This window comes from Acanthopagrus latus, chromosome 7, assembly GCF_904848185.1.
Source record: "Acanthopagrus latus isolate v.2019 chromosome 7, fAcaLat1.1, whole genome shotgun sequence".
Taxonomy (NCBI): domain Eukaryota; kingdom Metazoa; phylum Chordata; class Actinopteri; order Spariformes; family Sparidae; genus Acanthopagrus; species Acanthopagrus latus.
In genome coordinates this window covers 1,545,525-1,567,582 of record NC_051045.1, presented here as the reverse complement: position 1 = coordinate 1,567,582, position 22,058 = coordinate 1,545,525, and the positions used below count along the sequence as shown (strand labels likewise).

Below are 22,058 nucleotides of genomic sequence, written 5' to 3'. Positions count from 1 at the left end.
GTTAGTTGTGAGTCATATGAGGAAAATGGCCAGGTGTCTCCTTCTCTGCTGCAGAAACCCTGATCATCACACCGTCATCACACAGGACTGAATACTAGAAAACAACATCCTCCACGACACACCATCCAAACTCTTGAATAAACTCCAACAGGTCCAGAACTCTGCTGCTCGCCTGCTCACCCACACTTGTGATCACATCAGTTTAAAAAGCTTTAATGTTTAACTTCTGTCCGTTGGGACCCACAGATGAAGAGATTGGTTGTGATTCTCCTCGCTCACTTGACGCCCTCTGCTCCTTCCACTTCTTACCCTCAAGGGCTCCTCTCCATCTCCCCACGGGGTTGCCTGCCCTCAAGATCTTAGTTAGATTGTGTGTTTTCAACTTTCGTGTTGTTTATCATAATTAACAATTATCCCTGTTGATCGTTAATTATTACTGAACGCTCCCTTTTAATGTTGCATAAACGCTACTTCACTGTGCCTTGTGTGATGCAAGGCCCAACACATGGTGCCCCGTGTGAGGCAGAACCAACATGTCTGTGTTGTTTTTATTATTATTATTCTGCTTTTTAACCTGTAAAGTGTCTTTGAGTTTCTTTCTCTCTCGGCCAACACGCTGTCTCTCATCTTTTCTTTACCGCCTCTCTTCTGTCGTTTACCCTCCTTTAATTTGTCTTTCCTCTCTGTGGCCCCGAAGAAGAATCGGCCTTTACAACTTCCTGTCATTTCTTATTTTCTTCTCTCTCTTGGTTCAGTGCTCTCATCCTCCTTCATTACCTTCGTCCTGCTGCCCCCCATCCTCGTCTTCCTCGTCTTCCTCATCTTCCTCGTCTTCCTTCCCTCCCCGCTGCTCTCACAACTCCCTGAGCTTGTTACTCACTGGGCTGAACGTCTCATTTTCCCCTCTGTCATTCTGAAACCTGCGTTCAGCCTATTACACATGTTCCCTCTCTCATCAGTGCAGTGGAGGAGGGATTTAGATCAGTGTCGTCACACTGAGTGGACACGAACACGACAGATTCTCTGCTACTGTCCTCGTCTCTCCGTCTCCAATCAAACTGCACATTTACTGCCACCGCTGAACACTGAACAGATGTTAGAGGTAAAGAAAAACCAGGGAACACTTCATACGTTTCACTTCATTTTAATTTAAATTTACTCAGCATTTTTTCACATTTTTCACCACAGAAAATGTCTGCACGAGGCTCTGTACACTACACCACTTTAGATTCAAGACTTACGTCCGATAATCCACAACGTTCAATACTTAATTCATGCATGTCGTAACTCGGTATTAATCTCATTTTATATGTGTCCAGCACAACGATGGACACGACCGGCCTTCTGAGGTCCAAACCAACACTGTGAACAATCCTGTCGCTGAGGAAAAAAAATGCAACAAAATTCAGAGTTAAAATTGTTTAAAATGTAATATGGCAAAAAAATGTGTTTGAAAAAATGTGGCGATACAGGAAGAGTTCCTCAGAGAAGAGACCCACGTCTGCTCGTGGAATAAACTGTGTAACGCGAGGGTCAGGTGTTCGTGTTTCCCTGCAGGACTCTCCAAAGGCATTCTGGGAAATAACACAAATAACACACCTGTAAATAAAAAGACAAGTGAGAAGTAAAAGAAAACCTCCTGTAACAGAATGATCGTCACGGATCAATGAGATCTAACAGGGAGATATAAAAGTGTGGATGTGTTGTTTTATGCACAAACACTGACTGTTGGTCAGTAATACTGTCTGCCCAGTCGTCACTGACATAAACATCTGTACATCTGTTGTTTTAATCTGTTTAATCACTCCAAATTTAACCCTGAATCTTCTGTAACTTTTCTTTAAATATGAAAACAAACTATGTTAAATTCAAAAGTTCTTCTCTCAAAGTTTTTCATCTACATATTCTGATGAAGACATCAGTGTCCGTACAGCACGCAGTCAATATAACGAGGAAGATTCATCAAGTCCCAGGATCGGCACAAACTTCTTGCTAAAGTCAGAACACGTTTATGCAGACGCGCCTCAGTCCTGAGGCCTCCTGGTTCAGAGAAGAGTCTCACCACGGGACATTTTCCTTTCACAGATGTTCCTCCTCCTTCAGTGTGTTTTCACTACATTTGAGGGGACGTCGACAAGTGTTTTCTTTACATTGTAGACCTCCTGCAAAACAAAGGTACACAAGATGTTTCAGGTTTCTGCAGGTTTTCAGGGTTATTCCAGATGTTTTCAGGGCTCCTGCTGCACTTTTCTTCCCTCCCAGTCCACCGTCACCTTACTTCTTTGTATCTCCGTCTCTCCCCTCTGTCATTCTGCTTGTACTTGCCATAAAAGTCTGTTCAGTGGACAGTTTAAAGCAGATCACACCTATCTTTCATCTTTTAAACCTCCCCTCTTTTCTCCAAAGTGGTTCCCTCTGTCATTAACCGGTTTCATCCTCCTTCCAGCTCACATGAATCTGATTCATCGTTTGTTCTGTCAGTTTGTATCATCACTGTCGTCCCTCTTTTCTCTTCTTCCTCCCTGTCCTCAGATCACACGGTGGTCACAGACAGCAGAGGGTTGTAGATCTTCTTCCCGTCCGGCGACCTCGAGCCGTGAGCCAGCAGCTCCTGGATGGTGATCCAGTTGTCGAGGATGCGCCGATTCCTCTTCTTCATGCTCTTCTTCTGGCTCAGTAACAGGATGTTGTTGCTGGGGGAGTCCTGTCGGGGGTGAAGCTGGCCGTTCTGGGATGACCGCAGGTTTTCAGCCCCTGTTGATGCTGAGGAGTCCCTGGAAATAATACAAAACAATACTGATTCAGACGTCTGTCAGTATTAACACGAGAGTCTGCTGAAGCTTTTACACATTTCAGTATGCAGCCCTGAAAGTTTTGAAAGATGACGTGTTTTGAGCATCTTATTTTCATTTTTTTAAAAAGATTACATGAGCGGGAGAAGATAAAAACTTATCTGAATATTAACTCACTGACTTTCAGAGCTCCTGGGCTCTGTGTTCAACATAACTACAAATGAATGGCAAATATTTTCCTTAAATCTGCTTTGAGTTTAATTTTTTCTCTCAACTGACTTCCTGTTATGTCAGAAACTGCTGAAATCTACTTGATGTCAAGTATTTTTGACCGATTCCTACAGAGACACCTTGTACAAATAAGATCTGTATAGTTTGCTGTCTCGTTACCTTTTGCATTAAAAATTAATATCCTATATCTGAAACAAATATTATCTCCCAGTAGATTGTGAATCCTACTGCTAAAATACTTGTGTGTTCGTTGGTTGGCTCTCCAGCAGAATTACACAAAACTACAAATTCTTTTTCCTGAAAAACTTGGATGAAAGTGTGTTTATCTCACAGCGACATCAAAACTGATGAGGGCAGAAGCACATGAACAAGCCAGGATGTAAAACCATTAAAACCTAATCAGGTGGCTTCAATCCATTTTCAGCTGTTTCATGAAGCTGTCACAGAAATCTAGAGCTGGTGACGAGAAGAGGAGAACAATCTATGAACTTGGTGCAACAGCTCATCTCGGGGTTTATAGCAGGTTTGACAGCCAGTAATTTCTGTTCAGATGATCTAAGAGGCCAATAAAGTAGAAGGAGGTGAGCAGTATACCATCTGACCAGGCAAGGCTCGAAAATGGATGCAGCCAGTGAAAGGAGGATAACAATACTGGATGAGTGAGCAGCCGAGCAGCTTCAACAAAATACTTTCTGTTAAGATGAAGTTTTATTTGCAGATTTTTTTTCATGCACATCTTTTCATCCTGCTAAACCAACTTCACAGCTCTGTGCAGCATCAGGCGGCCGTTTATTTCCACCAGACTCGTTTTGTTCAAAGTTACATAATCATTGCTTGATAATGGAGCTGTGAGCGAGGAGTCCTGCCTGAGGGAAACTGAGTCGACCAGTGATCTCAAACCTTTCTATGCAAATGTTGCTTCTGTTTTCTGACACTATAGCTTGTGAAATGTTTGCGGCACCAGTGATCTCCTCTCTGCATGCTTTGAATGTCATCCTGCAGCCTCAGATAAAAAGTGACTTCAGTTCAGAATCAACATGTTCCTGAGTGAAGTGCAGTGTTCCTCCTGCAGTCACAGGTGAGGCGAATGATGCTGATCAACACCTGTCATGGTTCACAGTGTTCAGGCTGCACACTGGGTCAGTCTTTGCTCAACAACCAGCAACTGACACGAGATGATTCGCTGTTTGTTTCAGAATTCGGGATTTCCGTGAATTAAATCTGACTGATGGATTATTGGTTTGTCTGACTTTGGGACGTTTTATGGATTTTAACACACTGCGTGGCTTCTCATCAGCAGAGGAAGGTAAGAGGATTTTGTTCTTGACATTAATGCTCCGTTTACACCACAAGAATACGCAGATATTTCCCTGCAGTTTGGCCTCTCATTCACATGAAAACCCTGTTTTTATCACAGAAAATGATTCTTTCTAAAAACTCGGGCCAAAGTGAAGATTTCTGAGATGTGTTGCCGTGTCCACTGGGAGAAACAGGTTTTAGGTTCTCAAACGTCACATTGTGCACCAGAAAATGCTTAACGTCATGTGTGCGCCCTGTCTGTCTGTCCACACGAACGAACCTCGCGCCATATTTGTTGTTTTGAAAGGAACAGGAAGCCGCTCATGTTATTCGTTGTTGTGATTCTGAGGATTCTGATTGGCTTGCACGGCTTTATCCTCCTCCCTCACTGCTGCCCAGAGGTTTGGCATAGTTATAATGGTGCTCGACGGCGTATTTATGTGGGCTGATGTAAATGACAACTTTTTTCAAAACGTTGTTGTGTGCATGATGTTATTATTGAAAATGGAAGGGGGGAAATATTTCTTTCTGTAAATACCAGACTATGTGTAAATATAGCCTAACTTTCAGCTGTCATGATGTGGTGGGAACACAGGGTGAGCAGGTGACAAACCACAAACAGAACATTCATTTAAAAGCAGTAAAGCCTGCTCTCTACCCACAGCCCTCTGTGTAAATCAAGGGCACCTTAAACTACATGTGAAATATTTAATGACTCAATAAGAAAGTTATATGTTCTCTCAGTGATGTAACTCCATCATCCGTTCTGCGATGGTTGTTTCAGTCAGTCGTTCTGTGTTTCTTTCTAGAATGTGAACAGAACTGGACTCTGTCCTCTACCTGTCTCCTCTGAGGTAGTCGAGGCGGCTCTGCATCATGAACTCTCTCCTCCGTCGGTACTCTCTGGCTCTCAGCAGCTGCTGCTTCCTCTCCTCTTTGCTCCAGTATCGGCCCTGTTGGAAAACAGTTTGGAAGACGTTTATCACCGGTTTAACCAGCGATTTGCCACAGTATGTGTAGCACAGGCAGAACATCAGGGATTAAATTCATTTAGTTACAAGTGAAGTTAAGTAAATAATAGTCATGATAAATGTAAATATAAGGAAGTCAAATGGGCAGCACGGTGGCTCAGTGGTTTGTGCTGTCTCAGCAGAAGTGACGTTCACTGGTTGTTCACTGCTGAAATTAAATATAGAGTAATTAAATTCTAAATATTGTAAAATATTTCAGATTTGTTCTCTCTCTGAGTGACTCCCACAGTGCCCCCCCCCCCCCCCCGTGGCCTCTGAAGGTCCTGCAGACGGACCACTACATGAAAAAATAGTTTTTTGCACGTACTTGAACGAGTATATAGTACAGAAGCAATTAGATGTAGTAATTGTTTGTTTGTGAGGTCAAAAGCCTCATCATTCTGTCCATGACTTTGCCAGAAGCTGCTGACTGTGTCACGTTCTCAGACCAGCCTAAATCGGTTTAGTCTCATCCTATCAGAACCGGGCTTCATCTCACCTGTTTCATCTCACTGGCAGCGTCGTCGTCAGTCGTCATGCCGCTGCGCTCCTCTCTGATCTTCATGGCTCTGGCCTTCAGGAGACGATCTCTGACCGGCCGCTTGGCCACGTAGCGAGTGCCATCGCTCCGGATCTTTACCTGCACACAAAGAGCACGAATCAGCCGCATGTTGTTCAAAGATGTGAGCGTCTGATGCTGGATGAAGGAAATTTGATTCCATACATTCATGAGTGAGTCTCATGTTGTCAGGGTCCTTTTTAAAAACACTGTACTGCATCATCACAACATTTACCTTCCACTCCATGCGTTGCGGTGAGGCAGTTGGCGATGAGTGTGTCATCCCGAGCGGTAAGGCCAGTCCTAACCGCGAGGCCCGTGTATGGTGGTCCTCCAGACCACAGGGGGCGCTATTCACGCTCCTGGGGCTGGCAGGGCCGCTGCTGCCCGTGCCCATCCCTCTCTCCTCGCCCTCGGCCCTCGCTCTGTCTCTCACTCGGTCCAGCGGGTCCACCAGGCCCTCGGAGGGCAGGGTCATACAGCTCTGGTAGCGCTCCAGTGGTTTGTTGTGACTGTGGTGTCTTCTGGTGAAATAGGGACTGGACTCTGCACTTCCACCTCCGGGCCTGTCGGGGGCGCCAGCTGCAGTGATAATGAACGAATGAGGAGTAATCAATGGACAAAAACAGCTGCAGAGTTAGCATTTGAAGTGCTTTGACTGGAGAAGCACATGTTGCGTACCTCTGGAGCCCCGCCCTCCATCAGCCACACCCCTTCTCGAAGATGATCCCGCCTCTCTGGTCAGAGACCTAAAAGCATTACGTCCAAAAATCATTTCACACCAAAATAGACACACAGTTTTCAAGTAGTTTCAACTAACATGAAGTGTAGAAACACAGAAGGAGACCTGAACTTGGAGGGCGTGGAGGGGGTGGAGCTTGAGCCATTTGCCATGTAACCATTGGCTGCTTCATACTTCCTGTAAGTGCTGGGGGAGAACGAGCAGCTGAGGTTGGAGTGGCGTCTCTCTCTGTCGCGTTCCCGCCTGTGACGTCGCGGCGTGAGGGGGGAGTTCAGAGGTGGGAGGCGAGCGAGAGGGAGGAGAGGAGGCGGTGACATCAGTCGTCTCCCTCCTTCGTCTTCATCTTCCTGGAGAGGCGGGATCTGCTCTGTGCTGACCAATGGCGTACTCCGGCAGCTCTCCCCGCCGGTGTTGTAGGCGCTGGTGCTGTCTTTGTCGTCGGACCGCTCTCGCTCCGGGAGCTCGTTGATGGCCGAGAGCTCGTGGTGATGAGGGTCGTTATCATCGTCATCGTTACATCCATCTAGACCTACAAGGGACAAACCTTTGTTAATTATTGTACGAACACCTGTAAAGTCATTTAAATCCACACAGATTATGTAACACACACGGAGACAATTCACACTTTTATTTGTAAAGTATCAACAGGTTTTCTGACACTGATTTTTGTTTAAAATAGTTTTTTTTTTATCAGAAAGCCTGGAGCTGTGACTGGGGTCTCTGGTTGCCTAGCAACCTCACAGTGACGAGACAACACCACAACTTATCTGAAGCCATAAACTGAAATAAGGTGGATTTTCTCACTTGGCAGCTGTTGTCATGGTTACCTGCTTCAGGAGGGCCCGGTCGCCCGGCACCGGCTGCCACCGTCTCCTCCTCCATCATCCAGGCTTTCAGACATCTCTCTCTGAGCTGCTGCATCTTCTGCGCTCGCAGGATGTTGCGGCACTTGAACTCCAGGTGGCGTAACTCCTCCTCGATCAACGCCATCTCGTGCTCGCTCAAAGTCGCGTTGCAGTTCACGTCCACCACCAAAGAAGAAGGAAGAGCTTCCTGCCCCGCCTCTTTCGTCTCTTCCTGCTCTTTGACTTCTGCTTCGACGTCATTGCTTTCGTTTTTCTTTGCTTCTCTCTGCTGTTTTTCGTTATGTCTCTCGTACTGGCACCTGATCTCCAGCAGCTCCTGGTACCTCTGGCACTCCTCCTCCGTCAGTCCCGGCATCATCATCGTCAGAGGGGGCTGATGGTGGTGGTGGTGGTAGTGCTGCAGGTCAGAGGGCAGAAACCAGCATCAGGTCATGGAAGATTTTCACTGCTTAGACATTTTTTCAATTTCATATAACAGCCACCAAACTCCCAATATTACGTTTGTGTGGCCTCTATCAGTAAAATCAGCATCTTCTGAGTGAACGTTCATTAGTTAATAGTGAAAACATAAAAGCAGCAATCACATAAGTTAACAATGACCACACATTAGCAGTTAGCTCAGCGTGGCTAGCATGCCAGGGATAAAGTCCAAATCTCTTTAAAAGTGTCTAAACATCAACCAAACTGAATGTTGGATGAAAGAGGAAAGGATTGAGAAGGATCTTCACTCCGTCAGTCAGTATGTGTCTTATCTGTTTTTATCTAGAGGCTCCAAACACAGCAGAAGCACTGGACACAGCTCTTGTTGCTATGAGACGACTGAAGTGCAGCACTCGAGATGACGCTCACAGGTTTCTTCTCAGTGCTGAAGCAGCTCTGTTGTCATTCAGGTGATATGAGGTGTTTAAAAGTGTCGAGTCAGCTGCTGCTCCATGCTGGTTTTTCCAGCAGGGCATCTCTCAAAACGTTCAGGCTTCCTTTTCAAAGTATTCCAAACATTATATATACCTTACAAGTATTTAGATTCATTTTCAGTAAAGTATAATAAATTCTTAAAACAGCTGCTTGTTCATCAAACGTCACTCAAACAGGATTTCTTGGGGACTATTTTCAGCAGCGGATGAATCCACATGTGGTTCAGCAGCAGGTCTTTTTTATAGGATTGGATGAATGTTACCAGACGTTTCCTTTAACAAGATCTCAGTGTAATGTACCTTGTGGTGGTGATGGTGGTGGGGGCTGTATGCTGCTCCTCCTGTTCCTCCTCCAGCTGCCCAGTCCAGACCAGGGAGGGAGTCTGAGCTGAGCTGGAGGTCCCGCAGGTGGAGGAAAGGAGGGGTGGTGTCTCCTCGGCCGTGCCCAGGACTGGGGCCGAGGCCGGGGCTGGGTCTAGGACTGGGCCTGGGTACAGGAGACAAGAGGTCGTTAGCATGAAAGTATTAGTTGCTGGCTGAATTCAGTTTAAAAACGTCAGGATGTTCCACTTCTGAGAAATGGAACAAATCCATAATGATGAAGAACTGATGCTGGTCGATTCAGTATCTGCCTTCAGTACCGACCCTGAACCGACCCCCGTCCTACCTGGGGCTGGGTCCTGGTCTGAACTTCCTGGTGCTGCCCGGTGTGTTGGTGGTGTTGGTGTTACAGGCACTCGTCTGATCACCCAGCAGGTCGTGTTCGGACCACTCCTCGTAGCGGGTGCTGTCGTCGGTCCGGCCCACTCCGCTGTCCAGCTCCTGGCTGTTGGACAGCAGAGGAGCCAGGCTCAGCAGAGGAGGAGGAGGCACAGGCGGGTCTCTGTCCTCCTTCTCTCCTCTCTCTCCTTCCTCTCCATCCTCGTCCTCTTCCTCCTCCACGTCCACGTCACCAACTGCGCCCTCTCTACCTGCTACTTCTCCCGGGCAGGCCAGACCACCACCACCTGCTCCTCCTCCTCCTCCTCCACCTCCTCCTGCACCCCGGCACAGGCGATAATAGCCAGAGAGGTGAGAAGAAGTGAGGGAGCAGGAGGAGGCTCTGGGGTTTGGATGGAAGCCTCCTTCCTCCAGAGTCAGCTCCATCACCTCCTCTGGATCGACGGGGTTTTCATTCTGGGAGGAGGCAGAGAAATGAATGTGAAAAACTTTGGACCTTTGACCGTGACTGTCTGGACCAGGTTGTCTTCCTTCATACCAGTGGAAGCTGGTCAAAGATGTGGAAAATATTATTTATGCTTCATGTTTTTGTTTCATGCACATGCTCAGTAGAGTCTCTGGCTAGAATTTCTTCATTGTTATCTTGCAGTTGTTGTATGTGAAGGAAACTCGAGGAATTTAAACTGTGGCCACGGTGCCAATAGTACGGAACAGCCCAGTGTAGTGTGAGGTGGAAACATGTTCTGTGTTAATGGTTCTGGTTTGGCTGATGAAGAACATTATCATAAATAATCTAAACAACAAAACAAGTTTCCAGCACTCCCTGCTGACAAGCTAGCATGTTAGCATTGAGGTTTCTGGCTGCACTCTTGTACAACTAGCTTGCTACTAGCTTTAGCAACACATCTGCCTTTCTAAGAGATTTTAATTAGAATAACAAAGTGCATCAGTGGTTTAAGCAGTTTTTTTTTTAAAGTCACTGGTTCTGGTGATGTCATGCAAAAACTGTTACCTGGACTGAAATATTTAATTTGTTTCTGAGCTTTTGAAATAACGTACCAACCTCCCCTCGTGTATCTGAGCTGAGCTCGCTGATTATTTCTTGGAATGCAGAAATAAAAACAGGCAGAAGACACAGACAGACACAAGCTGAGGCTCAGCTGCAGCTTCCTGCAACCACCGAGTGTGAAGGCTTAAATAAATCTCCAAATTACTGTCAATGAATTAATCATACATCAACAGTGTTGTAGTCATCTACTTAGTTCTGCTCAGTTTTAATAGGATTGTTATGTACGAGCAGCTTTCAGTGTGTGTGTGTGTGTGTGTGTGTGTGTGTGTGTGTGTGTGTGTGTGTGTGTGTGTGCACATCTTGTATCTCCACTTGTGTGATTAAGGTGTGTGTGTGTGTGTTTGTGACCTTGAAGGAAGAAACTAGGTCACTTGGGATAAATATCGTCTCCTCCGTCTCCTCTCTCCATCCATCATCCCCTCATCCTGGCATCATTTCATCCATCTCTGATACGTTTACCTCCCCCCTCCATCAGCTGACTTCACAGCACGACGTTGTAAAATACATACATACACGTTTTTATGCTACTGTAAAATATTTCACCGTCTTCTTAAAATCACAAAATAATATTTGAATGTATTCATGAGCACTGAACTCTCTGAATGGTTTCATTGTGTATCAACGTCTTTTATTCTCCAGAAATCTTGAACAAAATCATCTTGAGTTTCTTCCAGAGCTCCAAACTGCATCTACCAGTCTGCAGGAGAAAGTTATTACATGGATGCTGAGTAAAGATTTTGTTTTTAAAATCCTTCTTTTCACTGTCAAAATCGTTAACTGTCAGGACATGATTGTCCTCAGACTTAAAGTCCAGATAACACAGCAGATATCTGCATGTACGGAGAGGCTGATGATGTGCCGCTTGTCCTGAATGTTGCACTGGAGGGATCGTCATTAAACATGAAATGCTTCATCAGAATATCTCCTGACAGTCTGGACGGTAGCACACAGACAGACGTGTGGACGTACCTAACAGTTTACCGCTTTTCCAGGAATAATAACCACGATTCAATTTAAAAACACATTTATAGAAGGTTGTTCTGGGTGTTTCCTCTCTCTTTCGTTGCTGCTCCTCCATCAGCTCCCTCTAATTTGTTTTTTGCTTCGTCAATAAAACATCCATCATCTCCTGATCGCTCATAACACGGAGATCTGACGGGCCGACGCGTCACAGTTGTCTAAATACTGGCTGACTGACTGACTGAGTGAGTGACAGCTCATTTTATTTAGTTCAAATATGACTGTATACACACACACACACACACACACACACACACACACACACACACACACACACACACACACACACACACAGTGCAGATTCAACACTGAATATGTATGTGCGTGTGTGTTTCTCATTGACGTGTATGAATGCACCGTCGTGCAGTTCCTCCTCTGTCAGCACATGTGAACACACTCTGGGACCTGCTGTCATGCTAGAAACATTTATCATGGCTGTGTGTGTGTGTGTGTGTGTGTGTGTGTGTGTGTGAACGCAGACACACAACCTCCTGAATTTCCATCCTGCCTCTCGGATCAGGATTTCATGCTTGCAGAAGTCGGTGCCTGACATGTAAAGCTGCTGCGCATCAGACTGTTTTTAGAATATTCTGCAGTTTGAGGTTTATAATGTTACAGCAGGATGTTTTACAATATGCGTGAGATTATTTAAGATATATCTTTATTTACTTTGTTTAGTACAGTATGTTTGGTAATCTGTGTTTATGGTTCACGGCAGGACGATTATTTATTTTCTTTATTCTTTTAAAGTGCAGTTCAGGTGACAAATGTGAACATACATTTATATACACAATATATAATATATTATTATATAATTATAATTATATAATATCTGTAGGGTATGAAACTACAGAGTAAAAGAGGGCATATTATATCATATAATTTCATATTTATTATATTATTGTTATATTACATTTAATAAGTGGGTAAATGAATTAAATGAGACAAAATGTAGAGCGAGTAAATTAAATAAATACATAAATAGAAAAAAAGAGAAAATATATAATTACGATAATTTTAACAATTAATGATAAAATCATTATATATATATATATATATATATATATATATATATATATATATATATATATATATATATATATATATATATATATATATATATATATATATATATATATATATATATATATATATATAACAGAAAAGGAAGTCGATGCTTCAGGGAGATTATTCTGGGGAATCACTGGCGCTGCTACACACCTCCACATTATTCACTTGTTCGGGTAAACGAATGTCCGCGTCGTGTCTTTAATTTAAAACAAATGACTCAAAGTAAAAGCAACATGCTGATTCGTTCACCAGATAATTAACTGTTTTAGATTTTATTTGAGAGTTTTACCTGAAGACACTTTTCCCGTAACCATGATTGTAATTCTAGAAATATCACGTCAACAATAATGTATTCATGACAGTGTCTTTTCTCTCTCTACACATTATTGTAAACGAGACCTCAGAGTCAGAGTTTCCTCAGACGACCCATCAGTGACTTGGACTGCAAATTTATAAATTCTGTATATTGCGCCTCAGACTGTTCTTTCCTTTTTGTGCCTCCAGTACAAATGAATGCTCATCTTTTCTCATCTTGACTGCATATTGAATATTCTCACTTCTGTATTCTTGCTGGTTAGTTTTGCTTCACGATCGACATCGTAGCAGATAGAGGGCGGAAGATTAGATCTCCCCGAACAAATCGAGTCAGGGTTCAGTTCTGACGATTGGCATTTAGAGAAATATCACGAGGTCACTGAAGTCAATATCCAGAGAGAGAATGTGCTCAGGAAAAAAGTTGTGTTTTAAAACTGTGAGAGTCGGGAGATCAAACTGTAGGAGAAAGTTTAGTTTGGTGTAGAAGTGCTGGAGGGATATGTTGTGTACGTGAGTCACAGATGGATAAAATGACCAACAACAGGCAGAAGGAGGTGAAGACATGTCGACCACACTGTCAACCAGACTGAGAGAGAGAACGTCGGATAGTGAGGCAGGCTGCAGGCGAGAGACGGTTACACCTGGTTACACCTCCAGGTTTACATGTGAGGACGACTTCTGGACCGGAACCTGAGAGAGCGGCACTTTGTTTTATATCAGCATCATTTATATCAGTGGTAAACGAGACAGAAGTGAGAGTTGACGCTGTAACTTTGGATTATTTAGTTTTCTGCAGTCTGATTATCAGGAGCGTTGATGTAGAGCGACGGTTTAACTGCGTGGTGTGACGTGATGTCACCTCTATATCGGGCCGGGCCAGCAGCAGGGAGAAGTTGATGCTGTCCTCTCGGGTCAGGATGGCCACCGCCTCCTCTCTGTTCTGAATGTCCACGCCGTTGATCTAGAAGAGATGACGGGAGGTGAAGAGATCAGTTACTGCAGATTAATCCAGACAGAACCAGAACCGGAGACCTATCACTGATGATTGGTCTCGTTAGTTAAGAGCGTTTAAATCTCTGACAAAACGAAACATTTAAAGACATCGACTTCGATTCTTGGAAGTACGTTTCTTGTCTTAATTATTAACTTGACAAATAATTAGTCTAAACTTTCTGTCTGGAGACGAAGGGTTTACATCACGCTTGTGAAGTTATGTTCCATGTTTCAAGTTAACGTTCCTAAATGACATAACTCAGGTTTTTTTAACCTGAAGTATCTTTCCCAGAAGAGTGAGGAAGAAAAACAGAAGCACACAGAAGTCTCTTCATGTGAAGTTTCACTCGGATGAACGTGTGTTTTCTGTCGAAATACCAAAGTAGAAAATATCTACACGGCGTCAAAAACATGATTATGTCACAGACATGTTCCCAAAACTTTCAAGGAGACACCACATCAGTCCAGAAGGCCTTTATCTCTCCAGTGACAACCAGCGCCTGACATCACTGATCCACTGTCTGGTAACCATGGCGATGACAGGTGCTGCTGATGCATCTCCGACGCCGTTTTCTCGAGGCCGGCGGCGGCGGTGGGGTCAGAGGATAACGAGCGCAGAAATGTCAGGGAGATAAATGTATTCGCTGGCGTGGGCGTCGCGTCACAGCGGAATCAAAAACAAGTTTGAGCGGAATAAAAAGGTTAAACTGCTGATTATCTCTGACCGCTCTTAAAAACCTGTAACGTTTAAGTGTTCGTTCTAATACGAAGGTTATCATTCATAATGACGTTCATAAGTTCTGTTGTGTTGCCTCAGATGGTGAATATTGAATTAAGTAAGTAAACTAATCTACACTAATAATGATGTTGTACAACTTGCAGATAAACAATACTGCTTTTAATGATAAGTTATATAATCAACACGTATGAACGTCTCACTGTTCCGTATAAAGTGTACGAACACAAAATGTTGTGTCAGAAACACGAGTCCACTGTACAGGTAACTACACACAAACGTTACCGTGTTACGTGAGATCACGAGATCCAAATTTGCAAACTGGGGGAACAATAAGTGGTTTGTTCTGCTCTGAACAGAGGATGAAATCCACCGTGTATCATGATGGCAGACGATTGTTTCCAGCTGACGAGTGCCTGCTGTGATCTATTACTGCTGTTGTGTTAAAAGTCACAACTCTTTTGTTCCTGCGTAGATCCATAAACACACACTGCTGCCGTTGTTTGTGATGAAGGATCTCTGCAGCAGCATCCTGTGTCTCTCTCTCTCTCTCTCAAGGTAAATAAATAAAGTATAAAAAGTTTCACGAGGCCGGATCGCTGCTGCGTAACTTTAATTAATTTCGATGTGAATATGAAGTGATCGGTTCTGTCACCGGTTCGATGGCGGCTTCAAACAGCTGAGCTGTGTGGTGGTAACTCAGGGTGACAGCGTTGTCTCCCCCTCCATCTCTCTCCCTGCCTCCGTCTATTTTTAGGACGGCAGTAACTGGGCTGCTCACCGCTCTCTCTGATTGGACGAGCCCGTCCCCCGGGGTCGCAGGTATACATTTACATAGTTTGATTTGGATCTATTATTAACACTGATAGAGCCAGTTAATGTGGCAGAGGACACGTTTGTGTTTTCGATCTGCAGGAGTCGAGCTCACCTCACCCTGAAGGTCGACGCTCGCCAGGTCTTTAAAATGAAAAAGGTTTGATCCCTCGTCAGCGTGAGTGATCAGTGATCCTCCGCTGTAGCTAGTTACCGTTTATTAGCTTATGGCTCAGGTGCTCGTCTTGGTTCAGTAAAAGAAAGAAACTTGAATTCAGACGTCGTACACTTGAAAACTTTAGTCACATTTCTTACGTCCCATGAAAGACGTGTTTGACATCAACTCTGTTGGTGATGTTACTTAACGTTTATAATGTTTAAGTTGCTCTGTTACTGCAATAAAATAGTTTTTTCAACATTCAGAAGAAAGTCGTCAAAAGATGTCAGCGGGAGTAAACATTCGTCTCCAGTACAGAAACCTGATCACCAGAAGCTACATGGATATGTAGAAACTTTACGTTCTTCAAGTTGTATTGTTATTTGTGACGATGCTGCGGTGAACATCTGTTCAGGTTTAGGCACAAAAACTCACCTGGATTTGGAAAAGGATCATTCTAGTTTAGATATTTTAGTCGTGGTCTCCCTTCACTTCACGACATGTCGGTCTGCTCATATACAGGTAACGTGAACATGATATGACACATATTGTCAGATTGTTGACTTATACAAATTCAATCAGTAGTTTACAGAAATGAAGTCATGTTGTTGTGGTGCTGAGGCTGAATAACTGCAGAGGAACCGGAGCAGAGAGCGTCAGTGTTCGTGTACCTGTAGGATCCGGTCACCCTCCCTGATACGTCCGTTCTTGGCTGCGATGCTGTTCGGATTAACCTGACGTGACGGATGGAGGAAGAGAGAGGTAAACAAAGCACTGAAGGAATCAATAAATCACCTCATGAATTAAAGAAACCGATAAATGAATAACGACCGCGTGAATACATGAGTGAGAGTGTCGGTGTGAGCCGGCTGAATGATTCAAAGGTGAGATAAAGGATGGAGTGATTAGTGGACGGATGTAATAAATAAGTAAACAGAGGAGAAACTGAATGTATGAAGTTAAAAGAAGAGAAAGACGAGTGATTAATTGAATAAGAAAGTGGATTTATGAGTTTATGCACATGGAGTGAAGAGAGTTTGATGGATGAGAGGACAAACTGAGCAGAGTGAAGAGAAGATGTTTTCCTTCTTCACCTCTCCGACATAAATCCCGAGATCCTCCTCGTCGTCCGTCCTGTAGCAGACGGTCAGCCCGAGCTTCTCCTGCTGACTGGACTTGTACAGCTCCACCTCCTGCAGGAACAGAGGAGGGAGAGTGGTCGATGGTCTGAGCTGGTTCATGAAGGACGAGCGCTGGTGTTTATCTGATCTTCAGACCAGAGAGGCTGGAACAGTGAAGTTCACCTCAGGAAACAAGCGATGGTAGAAGCTTAACGACAGCTGGCAGGGCCGGCTGGTGGTTCGTTCCACCAGGTATCAGCTGGTCTTGTGTGATTGAGGTACATGAGTTACTGGAAGATTGGATTTCCTCAGCTTGTGTATTATCTGACCAGGATATGAAGAGGACGGCTGAATCTCTCATTTTAAATCTAATCTAAATCTGAAACATCCAAGAAAACCCCAACATGCATCTCTGCAAACCACGTGAGAGCTTTCACTCTGCTTATTGGTCCGATGTCTCTGGGTCATGAAAGACAAAGTGAGGTTCTGTTTCTGTAAGAGAAACTCAGCGAGAAGCCAGAACACGAGTCCACCAGGACCAAACCACTTCAGAGCTGGATCTGTGATGTTTTTGAGAACAGCTGAGTGTGATTACTTTGTTCACAGCTGCCACAGCTCATCACACCACAGAGGAGCGATTGAACCAGAGTTAAATCACTAACGAGATCAGCGGGGACTCAGAAAGGTCGGCAGCAACCATCAGAGACCAGCTGAGACTATGAAAGTCGAGTCTTGACCCTCATTGCAGCGACGACCTGGTTTATCTGGAGGGCGTCGACAGAGGAAATCAAACTGAGGTGATGCAGGGAGGAAATGGAGGATGTCGTCCGAGGAACAAAGGAAAGAAGGACATTAAGAAGTGATTTAAGATATAATGACGGTAACGACTAGAAAATGTCTCTTTGGGAGAAGAAGCAGAAACGTTTCCACTTTGATGACTTCTTTAATGACTCAGTCTGAGGAAACAGCAGTGAATCAGCGGAGCAGAAACAGAGAAAAGTGCCGCTCAAGCTAAACACAGCCGTCCATTAGACGACTGCAGATAAACTGAGAGCTTCTCCTCAAAGGTTACGATCACTCTGACCGTCATTCCTCCAGCGAACACGACGGCTTGTAGGAGTCGATCTGTTTCAGTAACACATCTGGAGGCTGTGAGTGATTCTGCAGAACAAGAAGAAATATCTGTGTTCCCTCTTCTGTCCTCCTCCTCTTCCATCCACCAGGTCTCATTTCAGTCTTTCATCGTTCAGTTTATCTGTCGATGAACTTCCTCCCTGTCTGTCTTCATTCATTTTCACACTCAATTATGTATCTTCTCCCACTTTTATTCATTTATTTTCTCGTTTCTCGGCTGCAATCCCACGTTCTCTTCTCCTCTTACCTCCGACCGTCCCTCCCCTCCCGTCACTTTTCATCGCTCTGTTCCTCAGAAGCCTTTTTGTCATATTTTGTAGGACCTTCAGATATACTGAATGACGTCTTCCCCAACATTATTAGAGTGAGAGCTCCTCTGAAAATGGCTCATCAATCGACTGTGTTTCATAGAAAAAAGGAGCCTTTCCTCTCTGCCTGCTCGTGTCCTCATTCATGGACTCTTCAGTTGGTCACAGATGTGCAGCTGGGGAGGTCAAGAGTTCCTCTCAGCTCAGTAACAAAAGGTTAAATACCTGGAAACCGTTGACAGCCAGTTATCTGACAGCAGCAGAGCTCTCACCTCGTACTCCAGGTCATCCTGTCTGTCCACCTCATGGTTGGAGACGTCGAAGTAGTCATCGGGGTCGTTGTACTCGAACACACAGCTGGAGGGAGACGGGAGGCAGAATCAATCCCCGTCATTTCTAACTTTATTGATTCCTGACAGCTGAAAAGACAGCAGGTCAAGACTTACAACTCATTGATCCCATACGGTCCCGCAAGGTGGGGGAGAGGTGGGGAGGGTGGAGGTGGTGGAGGGGAGGAGCCGCCTCCCCCCCGGCCGTGGTGATGGTGGTGATGGCCTCTGCTCTTCCCCACCGTCACGATGTTCTGGAAGCTGATGTCCGTCTGCGTGGCGTTGTCGACGCAGTCGGGGATCGCTACCATGGCGACAGAGTAGATGGAGCTGCTGCCGGTGCCGTTACTGCTGCACACCAACGTACCTGAGGTGGAGGAGGGTCAGGTGAACCGAACACTGTCACTGTAAAGACACTAAATCAAGTTCTAATCTGTGCGTGAGGATTGTTCAGTTATCTGCTGCTGTTTGAGTTTCTACACCGGCCGAGTCGTCAGGATAAAGTGTTGGCAGCGAACGTTTGTACGATTGTTTCTAAAACGGTTTGTATCACGTTAACGTTACACATGATCTGACTTTCATGTCTGGAGGTGGAGGTGACGATGGTGGAGGTACAGCTGAGTGCATGACAGTGACCTCAGCTGTAGACCTCGTTTCAGTATTTGTAAGCGTCACATCGGAACTGGGTTGTTTTTTTTTTGCTTAAACCAAAACCACAATGTAAGCACAACACTGTCACAAGAGGAAACTGAAGACCGACTGTAAAGACACATGAAGTTACGACATAAAGAAATGAGAAGTCTATCAGTGGTTACATCACCAACATTTACTCAGGCAGTGGAGTTCAATCAAACACGTTTTTTGAGTAAGCGAAGGATAAAAACATCTAAAGTCGGAGAGGAAACAGATGACGTCTGACTGAAATTGAATCTGATGCGCAGAACTGATAAAACGCTGCAGTTACATCAGAAAGGATGGTAAAAGTCAAGTGATAACACCAAAATATTTGATGTTTATGAGAGGAAAGAGATGAGAGGAAGAGTCAGGCGTGATGACGAGGAGGGAAAAGATAAAAGCGGTGAGGAATGAGACGAGGCGGAGGACGCAACAGATGCTGAAACTCGACGGGACGACGAGAGATCAGATGAAAACGTTAGATGAGACGTAATGAGGCAAGAACGTGGGAAAGAGGATAAAGCGAGGGTCGGGTTAGAAGTAACGACGCGAGATGATGTTAAAGATGAGAGACGAGGAGGACGATCTGTGTGTGACGGCAGCTCGACGCTTCAAAGGGAGGAACACCTGTGTGAAATGAAAAGAGGTAAAAACTCTGATTGATGATAAAACGTGCGCTGACGCTCGCGCCTCATCTTGGATTACCTTTCCTCCTGTGACTCTTGCAGATCGACCCAGATTGCTGCAAAGACTCCTGGGAGTTTTGTGGTCGGTCTAGCGGCAGCTGAGAGGCCCTGCGTCCTCGGGCCTGACCAGAGATGAGACGCACAGCATTTAATTAACAGAGAATAATTAATATACAGTAACTACAGAATAAATACTGCTCATATGGAGCGTTATAACCATATATTGATTGTTTGCACGTAACCTGTCGTCCAGCAACAACTATCCACACCAGAGCTCACGTGACTTTTCCAGCTTATGATTTCAGTATTGTTTCTTACATGAGGCTCCTTTTTCAACTTCAAGGTCAATATTGTTTTTCTCTAACTACAAAACACCAAATTATCTGCATTTATATTGAACTAAGCTTTAGCAGCGTTCCACCTTAACTGTCCTCCAGGTTACGTCTCATTCTGAGATCGACTCTTCTCCACTGGCAGGACGGCGGCGAGCGGAACAAGCTACTGCTAACATGAGCTGTTCAAAAACTCTCTTTTTAGTAACTCTGTGTACACAAACAATGTTGTCAGTGCTGGTGTTCATGTGTAGAGACCCTGGTGATGCTACCAGCAAAGTTTCATGTTGTGTCGAGACTTCTTACTGTTTTAAAAACAGAGATTTTGATGCGATCGTGAAAGTGCCCGTAGCACTCCCACTGAAAATGAGTTTGACCTGAAAATGAAAATACGGTAAATCTTAAAAGTGCCTCTTTCGTCGTAATAATGCTTTTAAATGAATGTTTGACTCATATACATTCACAAAAAAAGCTGAGGTTGCATTTTAGCGAGAGTTTCACTTTAACCCACATACGTGACAGCTCTGTGTGCATTATCTTTTCAAAATAAAAGCCCGAAGATGATTCGATATTGTGACAAATATCACATGGACAATGAAACAGTCATTTAATCATGTTGATTTTTCTTTGCTGAGACCAACACATCCAATTTAGAAAGAATACTTTTTTTAATTACATTTGAGGAAATCTTTAATTTACACACATTTTTCCCGATACGATAATATTCAGACTTTGATTCAGGTCATGTAAACACCATCTTCTGTTTGGATAATCCTAACCAGGCTTCTGTAGCATCATATGAACATGCTGCTCGTCTTCTTGTTTCAGGAGCTTTCAGAATATTTACATAAACTCAGTTTACATCTCGCGGCTCTCAGCTCTGTGCGTCATAAACAAACTGATGTAGACACAACCTTAAAATATCATGAAAGACTTGGACATCAGCAGGTTTTTGAATTTGAACCTTTTCACTGTCACTGCTGCATGTAAATATTGTGTGTATGTAAAGTGTAGCCATTGACTTTTACCGAGAGAGGAAGCAGCGTGACGCGGAAACATTCAGCTCTACTTTCCATCTTTCTTCTGCGTGTTCTTACTCTCATTTAGAGCTCGAGGTTACAGACGATGAGCTTCTTTATGAAACGCTGAACAAAACTCTTTAATGAGAGCAACAGTGAATAGATGCAGGGCTTCTGTGTGTGCAGTTTATTAAAGAGGTGGAGCTTCGTAGCTTCTCCTGATCTTCTGTGGTGTTCACCGTCAGCACGTTTCACATCTGCTCGTGTCTGCAGGCATCAGGTGGACGGCTGATGTTGGTGGAGGAGAAACAACAGACAGTTAAGAACAAAATCCCAGATCTTCATATTAAACACGTCCGCAGCAGCATCAGACACGTGGAAATAATAAAAATCTATCCTGAAAGTGAAACAGACACCTGAAGCCTCATGAACGACGAGATGACAAGAATAAAATGTTTGCTGAGTCTCGATTTAGACGAAGAAGTTCATCGGTCAACAGAATGTCCAGCAGATTATGAGACATTTTTATTTGACTTTATTTGAATAGAAGATTAAATTGATCTCACAGGCAGCAGGCGACGCTAGAAAAACGAGAATGGAAAGCTCAACATGGAAGAAGGTTCATCGTCTGGGGAGCATGAATGAGTTCAGTTCATTTCAAGTTACATTTAGTTTCTTCTAATGTTCTCTGAAGGTCACTAGAGTCAAATCGGACTGTGAATATTTACCGTGAAGTTCATGCAGATCTGAGCATCTGAAGAAACATCTGAAGAATAAAATTAATGATTCAAGAGTTCAGAAATCATCTGAGGAATATGATTAAAAATCCTGAAGGTGGAACAGAGAAAACACAGGATTCAAGGTCGCAGGCTGACTAATAATGAATCAAGGCAGCTGCATAATTCAGAGAGTCTGTGGTCTCCAGAGTTTGAGCTAATAAATCAACGTTAATCGGCCTGTTTTCAAAATGCTTCGTGTCCCGTTCCAACACACTGGAGGTTTTTAATTATTTATTTATTTTCTGGAGAACTACAACATGTTGCAGAAATCTGGAAAATGGGTAAATACCAGTTAGGATCATGTGAACAATCATTATCCGCCCATATTTCACGGCTCTCTGCGGCTTTCCAAACATCAGGGTCTGCAC

At 44.2% G+C, this 22,058-nt stretch overlaps 3 protein-coding genes and 1 long non-coding RNA gene across 8 annotated transcripts in view; 2 read left to right on the top strand and 2 right to left on the bottom strand.

Annotated features, from left to right (window-relative positions):
- The window catches only part of LOC119022489 (putative C-type lectin domain family 20 member A), an 826,153-nt gene that overhangs the window by 150,425 nt on the left and 653,670 nt on the right, over positions 1-22,058 (top strand). The gene's annotated exons all lie outside the window — the stretch shown is intronic.
- Positions 1-22,058, bottom strand: part of LOC119022462 (macrophage mannose receptor 1-like) — a 409,060-nt gene that overhangs the window by 123,218 nt on the left and 263,784 nt on the right. The gene's annotated exons all lie outside the window — the stretch shown is intronic.
- Positions 1,129-22,058, bottom strand: part of LOC119022458 (PDZ domain-containing protein 4-like) — a 37,865-nt gene continuing 16,935 nt past the window's right edge. For 2 of the 4 annotated variants that reach the window (XM_037103373.1, XM_037103374.1), the window contains exons 3-17: positions 19,580-19,682; positions 18,317-18,566; positions 18,143-18,227; positions 16,402-16,500; positions 15,979-16,041; positions 13,468-13,569; positions 9,081-9,589; positions 8,714-8,900; positions 7,461-7,896; positions 6,739-7,162; positions 6,573-6,640; positions 6,127-6,473; positions 5,832-5,972; positions 5,163-5,275; positions 2,534-2,774 (exon numbers count right to left, since the gene is read on the bottom strand). In XM_037103373.1, coding sequence (XP_036959268.1) covers positions 2,534-2,774; positions 5,163-5,275; positions 5,832-5,972; positions 6,127-6,473; positions 6,573-6,640; positions 6,739-7,162; positions 7,461-7,896; positions 8,714-8,900; positions 9,081-9,589; positions 13,468-13,569; positions 15,979-16,041; positions 16,402-16,500; positions 18,143-18,227; positions 18,317-18,566; positions 19,580-19,682 — 3,168 coding nt within the window. Of the gene's footprint in view, positions 2,775-5,162; positions 5,276-5,831; positions 5,973-6,126; positions 6,474-6,572; positions 6,641-6,738; positions 7,163-7,460; positions 7,897-8,713; positions 8,901-9,080; positions 9,590-13,467; positions 13,570-15,978; positions 16,042-16,401; positions 16,501-18,142; positions 18,228-18,316; positions 18,567-19,579; positions 19,683-22,058 lie in introns of all 4 variants that reach the window. The other 2 variants (XM_037103372.1, XM_037103375.1) reach the window with 2 other exon arrangements.
- LOC119022505 lies at positions 3,278-5,546 on the top strand. Of its 2 annotated transcripts, XR_005075951.1 has the most exons (3): positions 3,278-4,101; positions 4,220-4,329; positions 5,132-5,546. It is a non-coding gene; the product is annotated as an uncharacterized LOC119022505 (long non-coding RNA). The 2 variants fall into 2 exon arrangements; XR_005075950.1 differs by lacking the exon at positions 3,278-4,101 and having other exon boundaries at positions 4,142-4,329.